Source organism: Carassius auratus, chromosome 44, assembly GCF_003368295.1.
Source record: "Carassius auratus strain Wakin chromosome 44, ASM336829v1, whole genome shotgun sequence".
NCBI classification, from domain to species: domain Eukaryota; kingdom Metazoa; phylum Chordata; class Actinopteri; order Cypriniformes; family Cyprinidae; genus Carassius; species Carassius auratus.
The window spans coordinates 6,713,947-6,732,172 of NC_039286.1; the positions used below are offsets into that span (position 1 = coordinate 6,713,947).

At 36.1% G+C, this 18,226-nt stretch overlaps 1 protein-coding gene across 1 annotated transcript in view; it reads right to left on the minus strand.

Moving 5' to 3' along the window:
* Positions 1 to 1,052: 1,052 nt before the first annotated feature.
* Positions 1,053 to 18,226, minus strand: part of LOC113062298 (angiopoietin-1-like) — a 47,364-nt gene continuing 30,190 nt past the window's right edge. The window contains exons 6-9 of the mRNA XM_026232047.1: positions 17,841 to 17,942; positions 13,456 to 13,622; positions 5,244 to 5,374; positions 1,053 to 3,115 (exon numbers count right to left, since the gene is read on the minus strand). Of these exons, the coding sequence (XP_026087832.1) occupies positions 2,952 to 3,115; positions 5,244 to 5,374; positions 13,456 to 13,622; positions 17,841 to 17,942 (564 nt within the window). The 3' untranslated portion in view covers positions 1,053 to 2,951. The remainder of the gene's footprint in view (positions 3,116 to 5,243; positions 5,375 to 13,455; positions 13,623 to 17,840; positions 17,943 to 18,226) is intronic.

The window sequence follows — 18,226 nt, forward strand, 5'->3', positions numbered from 1 at the left end:
CAAAGAAATTCCAGAAGAATATTTTTTCTGTTCGCTTGCCTCAGTCTAACTTACGGGAAAAGATTTCTGGACTGTGACGCATTATTCATTAAAAGGTTATATCTGGTTTATTTCTGGAACTTTGACTACACAGAAACATGCTATTAGAGTAACGCATATTTTTCTTTTATTCAGGTGGTCTTATTTCCAATTGCAATTTTGCATGTTCTGGTGTGTGATGTTGCTATCTCTGCCCGTTTACTGTACAGGTACATACACTTTACTTGTCTGATCTGGCATCAGGCCCCATTGCTCTTCAGCAGAACAGTTGTGTTCCTCGTCTGGGGTTCCTGTCCCTCTATTCAGCTTGTGCAAAAGGAAATGATCTGTATCTTCAGAAACACCAGTGGATCTCAGAGGCATTCACCTAGCATTCCTAGTCACACGAGACTAAATAAAAGGCCCTTCCTTTAAGCTCTGGATGATATTAATGTGTCATCAATACATATGTTAAACTAATTCTCAGAAATTCAAAGCCATAAGGACTCACCTCTTTGGTTACATTATGTGTTGGGTTGAATCTATCACACATCTTGAATGCTTCTTGAGTCTCCTTTTTGTGGCTCCACATGGCCTGGTTGGTCCTCCATGTGTCTGTACCCATCTGATGGTGGCTGCATTCCAGAGGGTGTAGTGGATCAGCCCAGGTGCTGAAGGACAGGCAGCAGTTTACAAACGTCCGTCGTTTGCCTAACCCTTCAATTAGGGTAGAGGAATGTCAGCTATGGGGGGATTCAGGGGTCCCGACAGCATAGTTTGACAGCTCAGCAATCTGTCATGGCAGAGTGGAGGAGAACTAACGGTCTACTGGATCTCGACACAAAGGTGGCTTGCTTGCTCAGGGCCCATTCTGTCCAAAAATTTAGCTCCTTTATAGTTTTTTCTTCTGCCATGTGCAAATACTGTGTCTATAGAGTGACGTGACTCAAATAGAAAACGCTAAATAGCTCTGTGAAAGCAAAAGAAACACTCTGGATTCCAGAGCAAGTAATAATATCAAACTGCTTATTCAGTTAAGCTTGGGGCATCGAGTTTATTTTGTTATTTGAACTAACATCATGAACATTGTTAGAAAGGACTAGGTGTTTAAATAACATGGCAAATTAAATTATGTTACTTTTGCTACATCTTTTTTTTTTTTAATTCATAACATACAGATGGTTCTGATCTAATAAAGCTGTGCTTTCCTCTGAAAAGCAATTTTAAACACTAAATGACTGGGACTGTGGACTGTGATATGAAACATGCCATTTGCAGCTTTTCAGACTGTTTATGGATTTACAATAAAAATACACTTTTCAGTAAAATGCTCCATGCTATTGTTACTTGATGGAATAAATTATTAGTAGACTTGCATACAGAGGCAATCATACATTAACTATAATTCGTTTATATGTTTAAAATTGACATTAACAAAGATAAATAAATGCTTCAGAAGTTTATCCCTGTTAGTTCATGTTAACTTACTGAACTAATGTTAACAAACAGAACATTATTATACGTTTGTTACCGAAAGTCCAAATGGCATGTTCACACAATGGAGGGAATGGAAAAGATGCAGATTTAACTTTTAACTTCACTTGGCTTAACAATGGCTGATTCTTCAGCACAAAATGCAAATGCAAAATGCAAAATGCAAAATGCAAAATGCAAAAAAAGGCAAAACCTAGCATAACAGGTTAATCACAGCGGTTTAGCGAATGTTTATATGTGTAAACACTGTGCATTAAAAAAAAGTGGAATAAAAAAAAAAAAAAAAAAAAACGCAGTCTGTGTGAACCGGCCCTACGATCGCTGAAAACAAAATTCATGTACAAATTAAGCTCCATATATCAAAGCATTTAGTTTCAATAATACAGTCATTCAGAATTATTAAAAACCTATATTCTTAGGTTCAAAGAAAAATTTCAAATAAGTTCATCCAAGCTTGTCTGTAAGAGTAACACTGCTTTTGACAACAGCTGCAACATTCAAATGCAAAACAATCCTAATATGACAAATTCTCATAAGACAATATGGTATGAATGAATTAAAACATCATCATATGTATCATACTGCACCAGTACATCTGTGCCATTGGCTTTACTCTGTCAGTTGTAACGATGATTAATATTAGATCGATATTTTTATGATACTATCATTAATAGCTGTGATCTTTGGCATGCATTTCAACATTTTATGCCAAGTTATGATGTGCTTAAAAGGTCACCAAAGTTCAAAGCCAATAATAATAAGCAGTTTGCACAATCAATATAGTCAGTCTGGAGGACGGATGTGCTATTCTTTGCAGAAAATGTCCCTTGTAAATAGCACTATAAAGTCACTGTTAATACTGCATGCTATGGTTTTCTTCACTTTGACAGGAATAATGTACAAAGTAATAATGAAACTAATAATAATATACTGGGGTAAAAAAAAAACATAATGTGAAATAAAGTATCACAACTCAAATATAACTGTGCAACACATTTGTATTAAACATTAATAGGCCTTTTTAGGATATTAAGGAACATTCAAGCTGCTTTAAATTCACTTGGAGACACGAAAGCCAGATGAGCAAGGCAATGCAGCCATCAAAGGTGATGTGCCTGCCTCAGCAGTCCACAGGTCCTGAGTGACAAGTGAAAGGCACTTGAATTCATACCTCTGATATTTAAAAATAAAAGCCCAGCCAAGTCAGCTCCTGCCCTAAATTCTCAAAGAGCATGCCATCTCTTACAGTATATAGTCCCATAAAGGTGATAGGACAGCCCATTATTCACAGGATTCCTTTTAACTTGAGAGGTGTTATCTCAAAAGAATGTTGCATTATCCAAAAGGCAAGCAGCTAACCATGTTTACAGCGTTACTTGATAATGTCATGGGCCAAAAAGTAACACTTTTCCAAAAAGTTTTGGCCTATTTGTGGAGAACTACGAGAAGTCGGCCGGTCGGATCATCATGACAGTGGATCGGAGAGAGTAGCTGGGGCCTTTGAAGTAGTGCCACTTGATTCCATTGAATTTCCCAACATGATGTCCTTGTCTGTAGTACACCCCGTTCAGGTTGGATGGGCCACAGGCATCGTACCACCATCCTAAAACACAAACATTTACAATTGGGAACAACTGTTTATAGTTACAATTAGTATTGCATTATCCTGAAATAAATGCATATCAAAGTATAGTATATCACACAAAATAAATTATATATAAATTGTAACAGTCATTTTAATTACTTTTCTTTTAAAAAAATTAAAATAAATCCACATCACATAAAAAGCCAATTTTTACTGTTCTGGGTTAAGTAGGTTTCTGAAACTAGGTGCCTAAAACAACAGTTCTTCTATTTGTGTGATACTATATTGGTGATTATTTTATATGAGCAACTATTTTTATTGCTGACAGCCTAGCAGTGTATTTGTCAGACTATGCAGGCAACTTTGAAAGCTGGATCCAACAGTATGCAGGTGCTATGTGGTCACTGTCTGTAATATAGGTGAGGCGTGAGTGGAACGGTAACCTTTAAGGTATTTAGGGAAAGAGGATATATATATATAGGAAGGTAACAGAGAGAAAATAGGATGTGCCAATCACATTGTCAAACATAACTGACTTTTATGTTTAAGAAGTCTCTTCTGTGGATTTCGAAGGGTTATTTCGAAGGGTTATTTCTGTTAATGTCTGCCTTGACAGATGTGCTTTTAATAGCATGTCCCTCAGAGATGACCTGATACGATGGGCTTGAAATATAAGAAATTGTCTCCCAAAATGAAAATCCTGTCATCATTTACTCATCTTTATGTCTTTTAAAATGAAACTGAATGATGACCACGGCTTCAAAGCAAGTTTTTGTAAAGCAAGTACAACTTCTCTGTGCATTAAATACAATTCATCTGGCCTGTTGATTCAATCAGGCACATACACACAAAATGTGCCCACAGAGTGCCTGTTTTGGCAAGTCTCATTCCCACGAAGAACTTGAGCTTCACTTCACAGGCTTAAATGCCAGAGAGATCTGTGACATTTTAACAGCCATCCGTGAGCCAAATAGGCTGCCCTTTGTCACGGCTCTCACTGACACAGTAAACTGATTGGATGCTGATTCTACTTGTTACTATATTTTTGCATCTCAAGCCTATAGCTGGCCAATGTCCTGGCTGTCTCTAGGGAATGTGTTTTATAGGCTTTTTAACCACACTGCATGACAAGAAATGAGGCAACAGAATGATAAAAGTTTGATTTCCTGATATAAACCAGAGCTGGAACCAATATGTCTTTCATTAAAGCACTTACGCTACAGAATTTAGAGGGTTCTACTTCGAGACTGACAATTTCAATCATTTCCGCACTGTTTTTTCATGAAGAACTTTCATTAAAAATCTTTCAGTGCGACAGTACTGTTTTATTAATTGCATTGCTCAAATCCCCTTACACATACAGCAGATTTATGCATGTCATCATTCTGTAAAGCTCACATTTACTCTCATCCTGATATTAAATATTTCGGAGATGAAAAACTGTCAGGGCCTCATTTAGCATCTGGCCACCAAAGACGGAGAAGGTGACAGTAGATTCGTGTGGAGAGGATCTCTCTCTACGTCTGGTCTATAAAATGATGCATAATGATTTTAGACCTGAGAGCTTCCTGTATGGAAAGCAAAAGCTGACTGTGATCTGCATCCACTAGGAGAGACTGTGGGAGTCCTATACAGACCTACAGAGACTTGGTGCTCAGCCCATACTGGTAGACTCCTCACAGGATGTGAAAGTCCACAAAGACATCATTACTACATGCTCAAAGCTTTATGCACTTTCTCTGCCAAAAAGAAAGCATGAGGTGGTCCTATACACAGAAGCTAGATGTGTACATAGACATAGGCAGTGTTTAGACTGGAGCTTACTGTCTGCTCACTTCACAAAGGTCTTAATTCACAATGGGAGAAGAGTATATGTAGAGCGTAACATTATAGTAGCTCTTAGTAGTTTATTTGAATTATTTATTTATTTATATTTTACTTAATTCATGCTGTTTGGTCAAATTTAGAAAAAAGGATATTTTCTACTTCTCCAGTTGTGGTTTAATGTATTTAAAAGCAATGACAATATCAGCTTGAGCATCATGGCTAGTGCATCACGAACAAGAACAAGCTTGCACGGCTGGAATAGATGCTTAAATGACTACATTCATCAGGAGTGAGCTAAAACAGAGGTTTTCAGCCTTACCCCCACTGAGCATCAGCGCACACTTGCATGTGCAGTTGTCATTGTCCATGTCTTTAGTGCTGAAGTCAGCGCCGTGGATCACCAGACTGCTCTGTCTGCCCGCCGTCCCGCTGTGGCTCTTCAGGAACAACCTGAGACAGAGGGAGGACAAGCAAGAAGAGAGGAAATATAAACACAGAGAAAGACTTTTTAAAAAAGGAGGCTGTGGACAAGTAAATGTACTGCCAGAAACATCCGTGAGTGATTTATGCAGATTACCTTCACACTCATGACCCATTCTTTAGAGTACTAGCCAGGAAACCCCATACTATTTTATCCAGACAACAAAGCACACGTAGAAACCACACAGAGTGTGTAACTCACCTCCAGCCATCTAGACTTGAAGATTTCAACTGCAAATTCACAACCCTCACTTAATGCAGGCTTGGGTTCAAACACTTAATTGTATGCAGCACTGATGCCAAGAATTTGGAGGTTGAAGGGCAGCCTTTGATTTTCGCATCTTGCTTCATTGTGTCACCAATAGCTCTGCCCAAGGCCTTAACCCGAGCGTTATTACCCCTCTGGCTATTTTTATTTATTCATCCAAAGTGTCATACTCAAAGCCAAAAAACTATACTGCCTGGGCATGCCAGCAATGAAAGGAACACCAAATGAAACATGTTTGGCCCCACAAAATCATTTCCTGAAAGTCATTGCCCCAAATAAGATCAGACAGTAGAGAGTGAGCTTAATAAATCTATTATAAGATTAATCTTGGAAAGTGACTTGGAAATATATTTTTGATTACGCTTTTAGGGATGTTCAAAGAGCCCAGTGATGCAACAACAGGCTTTAGAGGCCAAGTGTGGGACTGTCGTTCTCATTGTTATGTGTTTTTTTCTTCCTTTATTTAATTTTTTGTTCGTCACACTTCATCCATCTCGTAGACTCTCTTATAACAAGCTGTCTAATCATTTTAAAGCCACCTACATCAAATATCAGTTGCAAACTTTGTTTGGTGACATCATGTTGAAGCATGTTGCTGCATACTGCATTTGTATTAATGAGTTATCTCATAGACCTTAGCCAAACACCAGATTTTTCTTTTTTTTATTCATTTAAATTATGATTGTTATTACAATTAAAATCACTATTCCAACATACCTGGCCAAAATGCGAAACCATTATAAAAATGTGACCAAATACTGTACATTGAATATAGATTAAGAGCATAAACACTGACACTGGCCAAAAGAAAAAAGTTATGTCCAAAACAATTTTGTCTCATTCAGTTATCACCATAGAGTAAACAATCACAAATCCACGGACACAAAACCAAGGGGAAATAACACACCTACTCATCTCCAGTCAGTGTAGTTTCAAGTAGACCAGTTAAAAAAAGAAGAAAGAAAGAAAGTGTGTCCCAATTCACAAAATAGCAACAGACTTAAGTCCTGTGCATCCAGTGTCCCACTAATGTCATGTCATGCTATGGCCTTTTCTGAACTCAAACAGCTGCATGGCCGACACAGAATATCCTTCCTCTAGGCTTCTTTTCACCAGCCTCAATGAAGTATTGCTGAATCAGTCCAAGCCTTACTTGGAAAAGCTGTGATGAAAACTGAGAATGGAATGAGATTTATTTGGTGTTGCACAACAGCACCCTGAGGGAAGTGTTTTGCTGTCCGGTCATTTTATTTTTATAATCTGAAATGATGGCAGTTGTTAATGTTCCTCTCCGGATATGAGATGTTTATTATGAATAAAAGAGGATGTATGGATGTATTTTTCCAAATTGAAATCATGTTCATCAGATGAACATGCTCCAAAACCTAAACTATTATTCTGGAACACAGACTAAAAGAGGGCAGGAAGCAAATACACAGTCCTTTCACAGTACAGCAGGAGAAAAACAAAAACCTGAGTACTATAAGTCACATGTGCCATAGGGGTCCATACATCAGAGCCCCTTGCCAAAGACTGAAAATAAAAAGCCTTATATATTTTTTCCTCTCTGTGGCTGCGAGATATGTCATAACCCATCTTAGTGTTGTGTGATAAGTGTGAAGCCCGCTCCTGAGATGAACCCATGGTTAACTCTTGCTGTACGCCTTTAACCTGTCACATCCCATCTGAAACATGCAAAGATCCTGCAGCAGTAATATTTCTTTAATTTGGTAATGTTAGTGTGGAATTTAAGCTGTCTCTGGAAACATTAAACATACAGCACCTTAAAGACACTCTAATGACAGTTTACTGCACCCATGCCCACGCCAGCTGAACATTTCATTTTCAACTAGAAGGTGAAACTGATAATTCACAGTTACTACTTTTAGACCTCATCTGGATACAGCACTGAACAAATAACGTACAAAATTTGGCTGTCAATAAAGGAGACCTTTGAAATTTGTCTGCGTGCCCTTGCTGACAGCACTTTGGAAGAACCTTGTGATATTGATAGTATACGCTTTTAATGCTTCAGCAGAGAGTTTACAGCCTACAGCCAGTGTGAGTGCCAAGACCTCCATACAAAATTCACACCAGACACAGCTGAAGAGAGCTTTGCAAAATCTGTGGATTTAAAACTTGGCTGGAATGAAATATATTAAATCAAGATCATTTCATCTGCTTCAAAAACAAACATACTGTAGCACCAATTACGTCTTTTCAGGATGTGAAAAGCAGGCATTTCTTGTTGTATAACCTCATTAGAATCTGTGCATATACTCAATCACTCTTGGTCTGGATTGTGACATAAGTCACATTTCAGGTACATTATACATGCTTGACTGAAGCCACTGAAGAGTGCTTTTTCAGTTTCAAAGCTTCAAAATCCTGTCAACCTCATTTCCGTCATTATTTATCAGGTTAGGTGATACTTTAATCTCAAAACCAAGTAAAAAAAAACCAAACAAACCAAACAAACATTTTGTTTTTATTTTGTGCCTCATTGTGAACAAAAACACATTAAACTAAAACAACAGAAAACAAAACATACAAAAAACAAAAATGGTAACACTTTTGAATAATGGTCCATTAGTTAATGCTAGTTAATTCATTAATTACCATGAACAAACAATTAACAATACATTTATTACTTTATTTATTAATCTTTGTTAATGTTAGTTAATGAAAAACAGTTATTCATTGTTAGTTCATATTAATTCACAGTGCAGTAACTAATGTTAACAAGCACAACTTTTGATTTGAATAATGCATTAGTAAATTTTGAAATTAACTTCAACTAAGATTACTAAATGCTGTAGGAATTGTTCTTGCCTAGATCATGTTAACTAAAGTAGTTAACTAACATTAACTAATGGACCATTATTTTAAAGTGTTACCACAAAGACAACACAAACACACTAAATGGATGATGTGATGCTAGAAATGCTAGTTTCCCCACCAAACTGTTAAAGTACTGTAGATTAACCAGCAAGACTAAATAGGTGAATCAGCTCCACATGAAAGCACTGTGGCTATGCTGGCACAAATCAGCTGGAGCTGAGCTGATTTAAGTGGTTCTTTTCAATAGGGATATACACACTCTACTCAATCAATATACAAAAGCCCCCATGTAAACACAGGCGGAGTCTGGGTGTCTGTCAGTGCCATGGGCATTGGTGCTGGGTCAGTGGCATTAAGTCCAGGAATATGAACAAGAATGACCCCCCCCCTCCCCAGCATGACCCCATCCCAATGGGAAAACAAGGTTGCAGCCGCACTGTCAGGTCCCTTCAGAGACTCCCAGGTACTGACTCCTATCCACCATAACTTGTCTTGTGTAGGTCTGCCCTAGAAACAAAACACTGGGCTCCCCCAAACTCAAGTTGGCAAAACGGTCATATACCGTAAAAAAAAAAAAAGCTAAATCGGCTGATGTAAAACATCCACATTCTGAAATTCATATAGAATTATGGCTAAATATCATTTTTCAACTAATCCTTACGAGACAGGCAATGTAACTAATGATCAAATTCAATATAATTATGTAGAGCAGTATATAGGTGCCAAACTAACATTAACACAGTGTTGATCTTTTGAAGCAATTATGCTCAAGATCCATTTAGCTGATTGATACATTCCCTGAAATTAAGGAGCTTCAGGATTCATAAGTTGTGTAAACACGGCTGTAATAAGAGCCTGTGTTTATCAGCAGCATCTGCAACAGCGGCCTGCTTTACTTTGCTATAAATTATGTAATGGTTATTTTTCTACATTTCACTTTTCCTTCTCCTTTTTGCCTTGCTTTATTTTCCTTTCTCAGGTCATGCTGTTTTAAAATACAACATTTTCTGTATTACAGAAAATATGATATTAAAAAGATAATATACATAATAGTGAAGGAAAAATGAACAGCACGTTTACACAAAAGATTCAGTAATCTGACAGTTCAAACCATTTCATATATGCTAACGTATAATACCTAGAGCAGGAAAAGGCCAATCAATTGATCAATCAGTCAATCAATCAACCAAGACATTCATTTATGGTTGAAATTAGACAAACTGAGATTTTTATCTAGAGTGTTTAATATTTTCCAATGTTGTTATTGCAGATATATTAAAATGATTATGTTAATTCTATTGAAATTCAGGGATAAATGCATGTATGTTTTGCCAGTTCCACCACAGTTTACATGCAATTCTATTGTGGCCGATGTAAACCAATTATTGAAAAATCCCTAGTAAATCAAATGCTATTGTTCGCCTGTCAAAACTTTATTGCGAGACTGATACAGTAACCCTGTGGTCCACCATGTCAGTGTTGAGTCACTGATCATTTTCACAATTTCTGTAATGGTCTGCCTATTCAGTGCTCCTGAAACCAGTTAAAGTTTCCATTGCATAAGCCTAAAAAGTGTGCACAGGGCAGAGCTGTGGTCAGTTAGCACCACAGAGGCATACATCATTACTTTGTTATAGCTGTAGATAACTATACTTGAGGTTTACCAAAAGAATGCACAAGACTTGGAAAAAAGTAATTGGAAAGGTTATTTTTTTCCGTGCCAAAGTCTGATTTTCGTTTTGATTAAGTGTTTACACAACAGTATATCTCAGTCTCCACTTGATTTTTTTTTGGTGAAATATTCTTGATTTAAATCCATGTCATAATACAAAGGTTAAAAATACACACATACACAAACCACCAACCTGAAATACAATACATAAAAAACATAAATATACACAAAATATTTTCTAATAACTCTGATTCTGATAATTCATATACTTTTTGACATTCTAGAATATACACTACCATGTAAAAATTCGGTGCAGGAAGATTTTTTTTTTTTTACGTTTCTGAAAGAAGTATCTTATGCGAACCAAGGCTGCATTTATGCAGTACAAATTTTTTTTAATGCAATTTAAATAAAATAGAAATAGAATGTTTTTACTGTCACCTTTGATACATTTTAAGCATCCTTGCTGAATAAAGAAATACCCCAATCTTTTGGCTGGTTTTGTACATATAAAAAGAGACTTAGAATAAAATAGAATTTTACAGATTTACTATTGAAATGATTAAAATGTCAAAACTAATATGCATTCGTAATGTTGCTGTCTAATAATGCTGACTGTTTCGTTGGATCACACCTCTCACTCCCCTCATATACAAAATATTATTGCCTTAGACCTTTGCGGAAACTTTGTTATATCAAGAAAAAATTTGATGGTCATTATTTAAAAAAAAAAATATTGTGCTGAGCACGGTATACATTCAGCCAAGTGCTATTTGCTCACTTCAACCTTTCCCCTTATGTGGTTTGGATATCATTAGTACTGAAGAAATGTAATAAACTTAACAGTTAGTCCTTTTCGTGACTTAGGTTATGGGAATACACTCCATTGTTTCTTTGTGTAATTACTGCTGTTCTAATACCAACTCTTTTGCAAACTATCTTTAAATTTAAGCAAAAGCAAGTAGCTGGCAGTCAGACACATATTTCCTGACTGGAAAGTCTCCACGTTGGTTCTGACAAATAGAAATGCTTGTGCATCGTAATATGTTAAGTTTGAAATTATTCTTTGTATATTCATGCACACGCTTGTGAAATTTTTAAGTACTTTAATGTGCCATGTCTCCATATAGACCGTGTGTGTGTGTGTGTGCATATGTACAGTATTAAGCACAATTAATTCTATGCTGGTGTCCTTGCCATGCTTCTTAAACGGATATTTCTATCTTTCTAATTCTACATGTTTACTCTCCCTCATGTCCTTCCAGACATTTATGGTTTAATTGTATGTATAATATACAGTGGGGCTCGAAAGTTTGGGCACCCCTTGCAGAATCTGTGAAAATGCGATTAATTTTCAAAAAATAAGAGAGATCATACTAAATGCATGTTATATTTTATTTAGTACTGTCCTGAGTAAGATATTGTACATAAAAGATATTAACATTTAGTCCACAAGACAAAAACATGCTGAAATTATTAAAATAACCCCACTCAAAAGTTTGGGAACCCTTGGTTCTTAGTTCTGTGTTCTGTTACCTGATGATCCTCGACTGTCAGAAAGACAGTCGAGGATCATCAGGTGACCACACACAGTACTAAGAACCAAGGGTTCCCAAACTTTTGAGTGGGGTTATTTTAATAATTTCAGCATTTTTTTTGTCTTGTGGACTAAATGTAAACATCTTTAATGTACAATATCTTACTCAGGACACTACGAAAAAAAAAAATGCATTTAGTATGATCTCTCTTATTTTTTGAAAATTACTCGCGTTTTCACAGATTCTGCAAAGGGTGCCCAAACTTTCGATCCCCACTGTATGTCTTTTTGTCAATGCAATCAATAAGTATTTTTTGGACCTTATTTATTTTCATTGTGGGGAGGGAAAAAAAGTGCTCCACAGAACAGTCACACACAGGTTTGGAATGACATGATGGGAGTGAGTAAATGAAGACAGAATTTGTGAATAATGCTTGTAACTACTTTATAACCTACTTTTAGGAAAACCACAGCAGACTAAACCAGCACTAAAGAGCACAAACTACACTGAAACAGAAAATTCTCAAAAAAAAAAAAAAAAAAAAAAAACACCTGTAAACAATTTGCTGACACTGTTAGGATTAAAAAAAGCCTATCTTCATACTACATCTACTGGTTGTGCTTTTTTATATACACAAACTAAAACACTTGGCAGGTTGGGATCTGAAGGTCTAATCTGAACTGCAACCTCTTGCACACTTTGTGTTTGGCCAAAGAAAGGGTTTGTTTTGGCCAGTATTCTCAAGAGACGATGTGCGATTAGCATAGCATAACAGCTTGAGAGAACAAATCTATTTTTAGCGATGAGAATGCTGTTTAGATTCCTGAAACTCTTTACCGCTACAGTCCACTATAAGCCAGCCAAGTGTGCAGGACGCCACGGACTACAGCCCTGCTAAGATCCAGATATTTGGAAGTTAAGATCTCTTAAGTGTTCACCTGCCTGTGCATGAGCTACAAGTGCAATTAATATTTCCTTTGTCTTGTTTTTGCCTTTTAATATAAGAAAATCAACTGGTTAACAACTGAGAAAGGGGGAATGTTTGGCATGACACAACACTAAGTCAACCTCAGATGGGATTGAAACAGATAGCTTGATTCCTCCCCATAGCTTCACCAGTGAAACGCATTTAAACATCCCACAGGGAGTAAAACTATGAATGAACGCAGGAACTTATCATCAGGCTTTGGGAATAACAACACTTTCATCTTCTCCGAAATGTTCCCACAAACTAAATATAACATAATTGTTTGGAGTGATACATATAAAACTTGCATATCTATAATCATATTGTTTATTTCTTATATTTATATTTTGTATTTTTTATTTCTGAAGGAACAATGAAGACTGGAGTAATGGCTGCTGAAAATTGAGCTTTGTAATCACATAAATAAATTAGTATATATTATTACAGTTTTTATTGTATTTTAATCAAATAAATGCAGCCTTGGTAAGCATAAAATACTTCTTTCAAATATAGAAACAAATCTTACTGAACAAAACCTTCAGAACAGTGTTATATATAGCAACCTAAAATAAAAAGTATTTTATATAAACCTATATAACCTGGAATATATTGACAAGAACTGTAACTAGTTTTGGCAAAATAAAAAAGTTTTCAAAATAAAAGCTCTTTCAATCACTGATTAATGAGCTGTTGAGCACTTTATTTTGTTACGCCTATTACATTAAAACAATGAGCAGCATTCACTTAAAAATCTGAAAAGCATACCTGTAATTGTGTTTTTCACTGTCGATGTGGAAACTGTCGTACTGTGAGAAGGCCTTGTGTCTGTCCCAGTCTGTCAGCTCTACACGGAGGGCATACTCCCTCTGATTGGTCAGAATGTGCACAAACTCATTTCCCAGCCAGTGTTCGGCTGACACACTCCCGAAGCCCTAGAAAAGAGGGTGGACTCCGGGTTAGTTTAAGTATCTTCTTAGATCCATGAGTTCTTGGATAAGACAGTGGGAAAGAAAATCCTGTCCAAGATATGTCAAGCCTAATAGAATCAACACAGGGACGGAATTCCACAATTCATCATTTTCTTGAGATAATAATTACAGCTTTTCATAAAATTTTGATACATGAAGGCATCACTAACCACTGGCCCATTTCTGAGCCTAAATGTTTAAGGGTTGCATCAGATCTGGAAAGACTGAGAAAACACACTACATTATGACATGACATTTAAAGTACTAATATGTGATTTTTGTGTAATGCAGAACTGTGTATATAGTATTTAAATAAACATGTAGTGCAAGACATGACTTAGATGAGAAGCAGGATGTTGTCTCATGTCATTTCTATGCACACAACACAAGCACAAACACACACACAGACACCCCCCACCCACCAATTCACACACACACACACACACACAATAAAAATAATTTAACATTTAAGTTTTTGCTTCCAAAAGATATTTTGGACGAGTTTCCATGTGTGTAATGGATCCATTCAGCTATTAACAGCTGCAGAATGGCTTCTGAAACATATCATAATGCAGTGCAGGTGCTAGCCACAGTAATAATTACAGTGCAGTGTAACAGAACCATATCCAAGTATGAATACAAATCTGTGAGTAACATCTGTAATTAGTGTACTTTTCCCTGCATTCCTACCTGTTTTTGCAAAATGAGAAAATTTTCAGTGGAGGCAATTGAAATCATAAGTAAATAACAAATGTATATAAATTACAAAAATAAAATAAAAATCTATCAAATTAACGCATAAAATGTAATGAATCTGCCTGGAAGAGGACGTGTGTCTATATTGTCCTAATGTGCAGTGAAAAGGAGAGTTTGAGTTGCTAAAAACTCTCCAAGGATCACAGCTGGAGAATTGCAGAAAATAGTTGAGTCTCGGGTTCAGAAAACCTTAAAAAAGTTGTCAAACAGAACCTACATCACCACATGTTGTTTGGGAGGGCTTCATCTAAAAACGAACTCCAGCATATTCAGTTTTCAGACATGACTGGAACTTCAAATGGGACTGGCTTTGGTCAGATGAAACAAAAAATTAGCTTTTTAGCAGCAAACACTTAAGATGGGTTTGGTGAACACAGATAAAAAGTACCCCATGTGTACAATGAAATATATATTGATATCGTGGGCCTATATTACCATACAGATAAAAAAATCTAAAAGTGACTGACTCTGTTAAAATCTTATAATGGGCCATGTTTGGATCTTCCAACCGTACATTAATCCAAACACAATTCTCAAAAACAGTACAGAAATGGGTCACTGAGCTCAAAACCAAGCTTCTGCTAAAGCCATTCCAGTCCTCTGACCTGAACCCTACAGAAAATGAGAGGAGTGAACTGAAGAGGAGAAGCTGGGAATCTGAAGGGTCTGGAGTGATTCTGGATGAAGGAATGGTCTCTGATCTCTTGTCAGGTGTTCTCTAACCTCATCAGGCATTATAGGAGACAGTTTTGAGCTGTTAAACCGGCAAATGGAGGTTTCAAAAAGTATTGAATAAAAGGGGGCCATTAATTGTGGCCAATGTGTATTAGAGAAAAACATTTATTTTATAATGATATTTCCCGCCCATTTTAAATTCTTATTTTCCAATGAAAGGATACATTTTTGTGAATTTTTAAAATAAAAGATCAAAAGGATTAACAATGCAGATGAATTTTCACAGCCTTCTTTGGTCATATTTACCAAGGGGGCTGATATTTTTGGCCAAGACACACACACACATCTTGCCTTTTTCCATAAAACAATTTTGTATTGAATACAAATCAGAATTGTGTTATTTATGCATAAGTGATAAAAAAAGAATAAATGAAATATAATTGATACCAGCATCTATAGACATTCTCAAGGAGTAAATCCAACTCAGCAATTTTTCCATTGCAATACAGCATTGTCAAAACTGTCAAACTACATCATGATGTAGTAGAAACTAAGAAAATGTATTAACAGACCAATTTGTGGAAATCTTCAGCAGAGGTCATGTGGCTTAAAAAAATAATATTATTGGATCAGAAACAAGTGAGAAATGAATGAGAAATATTTTGCCATATGACAATACTGTATAACAGCGTTAAATAATTAAACAATGCCTATATGGGTATGTTTGCAACCAGAATGACATGTGCTACAGGCAAAGTGATGATAATATGACTTGTTGCATTACAGACTGAATAAAAACTTCTTCCCACTTATTAATTGCTGGCTCATGGGAGCAGGTGATTGATGAGCAAGAGTTTTGTGCTGTAAATATGAGACATTCATTTCGCCTCTAGCACCTCCTGTGAGAGTAAACAGTCTGTCCTCCAAAAATCCTTGTCTTGTGCCTGAAACCTGATGGCTGTTTTTCCGTTACCTATATCTGTTAATGTTGTCCAGGGGTGCTTGTTCTGTTCTGATTGGGTTTCCCCTTGGAAGCCTGGCCTTTGTGCATGGGATCGTCCCCGAGAAGCTTTCTTGCCATGAAACCGCATCATTTCTTATTTGAGTAATGTAGAGGAAAAATGGGTGTTCTCTTGGGTGCATGGTTTTCAATACAACACAACATCGGTGTCTCAACAACTCAGTTGCTATGTATCATTCCAGTAATAGCCATTCAAAGTGGTATGTCCAAACAAAAAGTCAGATTAACATTGCCAAAACCAAGGAACAATTGTTTCCATGGTCTAAATATCTAATTTCATTCTGATGAAGAGTTTCTCCCATCTGCTATTGGGAAACTTATTAGGAAAAGATAAATAAAACCCTTGATGGTGTTGATAATTACTGGCTGGAGCGGATACTCAAATGAGAAGTGAAGTTATTCCAATATTTAATTTAATCCAAACCAGAAAAAAGACACTACAAATAAAAGCGCAACTCTTTCGTAAGTGTCAGGACTGATGTTGTGTCCCTAAACCTCAAACAGGTCTAGGTCAAAGACATGGCTTTGTAAAAACATGGCTGCCATTCATTATAATCTCATCGAATATAAAAAAAAAATAGGCATGTCATTGGTCAACTGTCATTAATCAACGTATGCTATTTTGACGGCAAGTTAATTTATATTCTCACTGCTTCTTATATTTGAAATTTCACTATTCTTTACCCAACATAATACAACACAAACAAATATTGTAATCTTTTTTGTCCTATATTTGATCTTTGTAATAGGTGCCCTCTCTAACTAATCCAACTCTGCTTGATCTCTTCAATAGCAATGTTTCCATCAAAAGTTGTGAATTTAATTTACGCTATGTTGCTAGCAACAGTGTAAGATGCCTCATGGCGGGATGTGACAGTATGTCAGAAAGTTCTGGGAGTTAATAATAGAGCCTATTATTTTTATGACAGACTTCAGCTCTATACGTTCTCTAGTATTTCAGAATGACCACAGCAGGGTTGTTATCATTAACTAAAACTATTCAAATGAATTGTTGTATGAACTGAAAATAAAGTAAAAAAAAATATTAGATGATTAACTTAAACTTAATTAAAGAAAACCTAATAAAATGGCAAAACTAAATACAAACTAAAAGCAAAATTACAATTTAATATATAAAGTTAATATAATGCTGAACCAGTTCTACATTTCTTCTAATTTCTTCACATAACTTGTCTTTTTTCTAAAAAAACAAAAACAAAACAAAAAGTAATTATAACCATATCAAGTTTCTTTTTTAAATAAGCTAATAATAAAATATTAGAAAAATATTAGAAGAAATGTTAGAAATAATTCTTTTAAAAAAGTAAATTGCTTTATATTTATATTTATATGTTTTATATTTATAACGAGTTTTATATTTCAGTCTGTTGCTGAAACAACAAAGCCAGCACTGATTTCCCAGTTTCGCTATGACTTTTGTATATACTCCTGCTTTAGTTTTTTGTTTTTTCAATAAAGAATAACACTGCTTACATGCAAACTATCATTCCTAAGCTCAGGGAGAATCCCATCATCTCATTTGACTCATCTGTTTCCTAATTTATGGGGTTTCATGGTTATTCTTCACTCTTTTGAGTCTAAATCAAAAACAGATGAACAGAGAAGATATATCCCCCATATGCATTGCTTAAATGAGAAAGACGAAGATCATGTCCACTGTTACAGAGAGAGTGAAACAGAGGTTAGTGGGAAGAAACCTGGCTACTTACCATTTTATATTCTTTCCATGTTCTCTGGAAGTCCACGCTGCCATCTTCACGTCTTTGGATCACGGTCCAGCCTCCCCCCGCAGACTCCATGTTGCAGTACACCTGTTTGGAGACAGACATTCACATCACACACAGAAAAAACAAACAAACAAAAAAAAAAAAAAAAATTATATATATACATAAATGACATAAATACCTCAGACAATTTATCTTGACCTTATGGATCTGTCTATCCTTGTATCAATAACAGATACCTCTATTAGCTTAGTGACCTCTCCAAACATGATTAGTGGAGCGGTCGAGTAGCAGGCCTAAGATCAAAGCTGTGGCACACAGGGACACCTGGCTATAATCTAGCATATTCAGTAGAAAGCAGTGGTGTTACC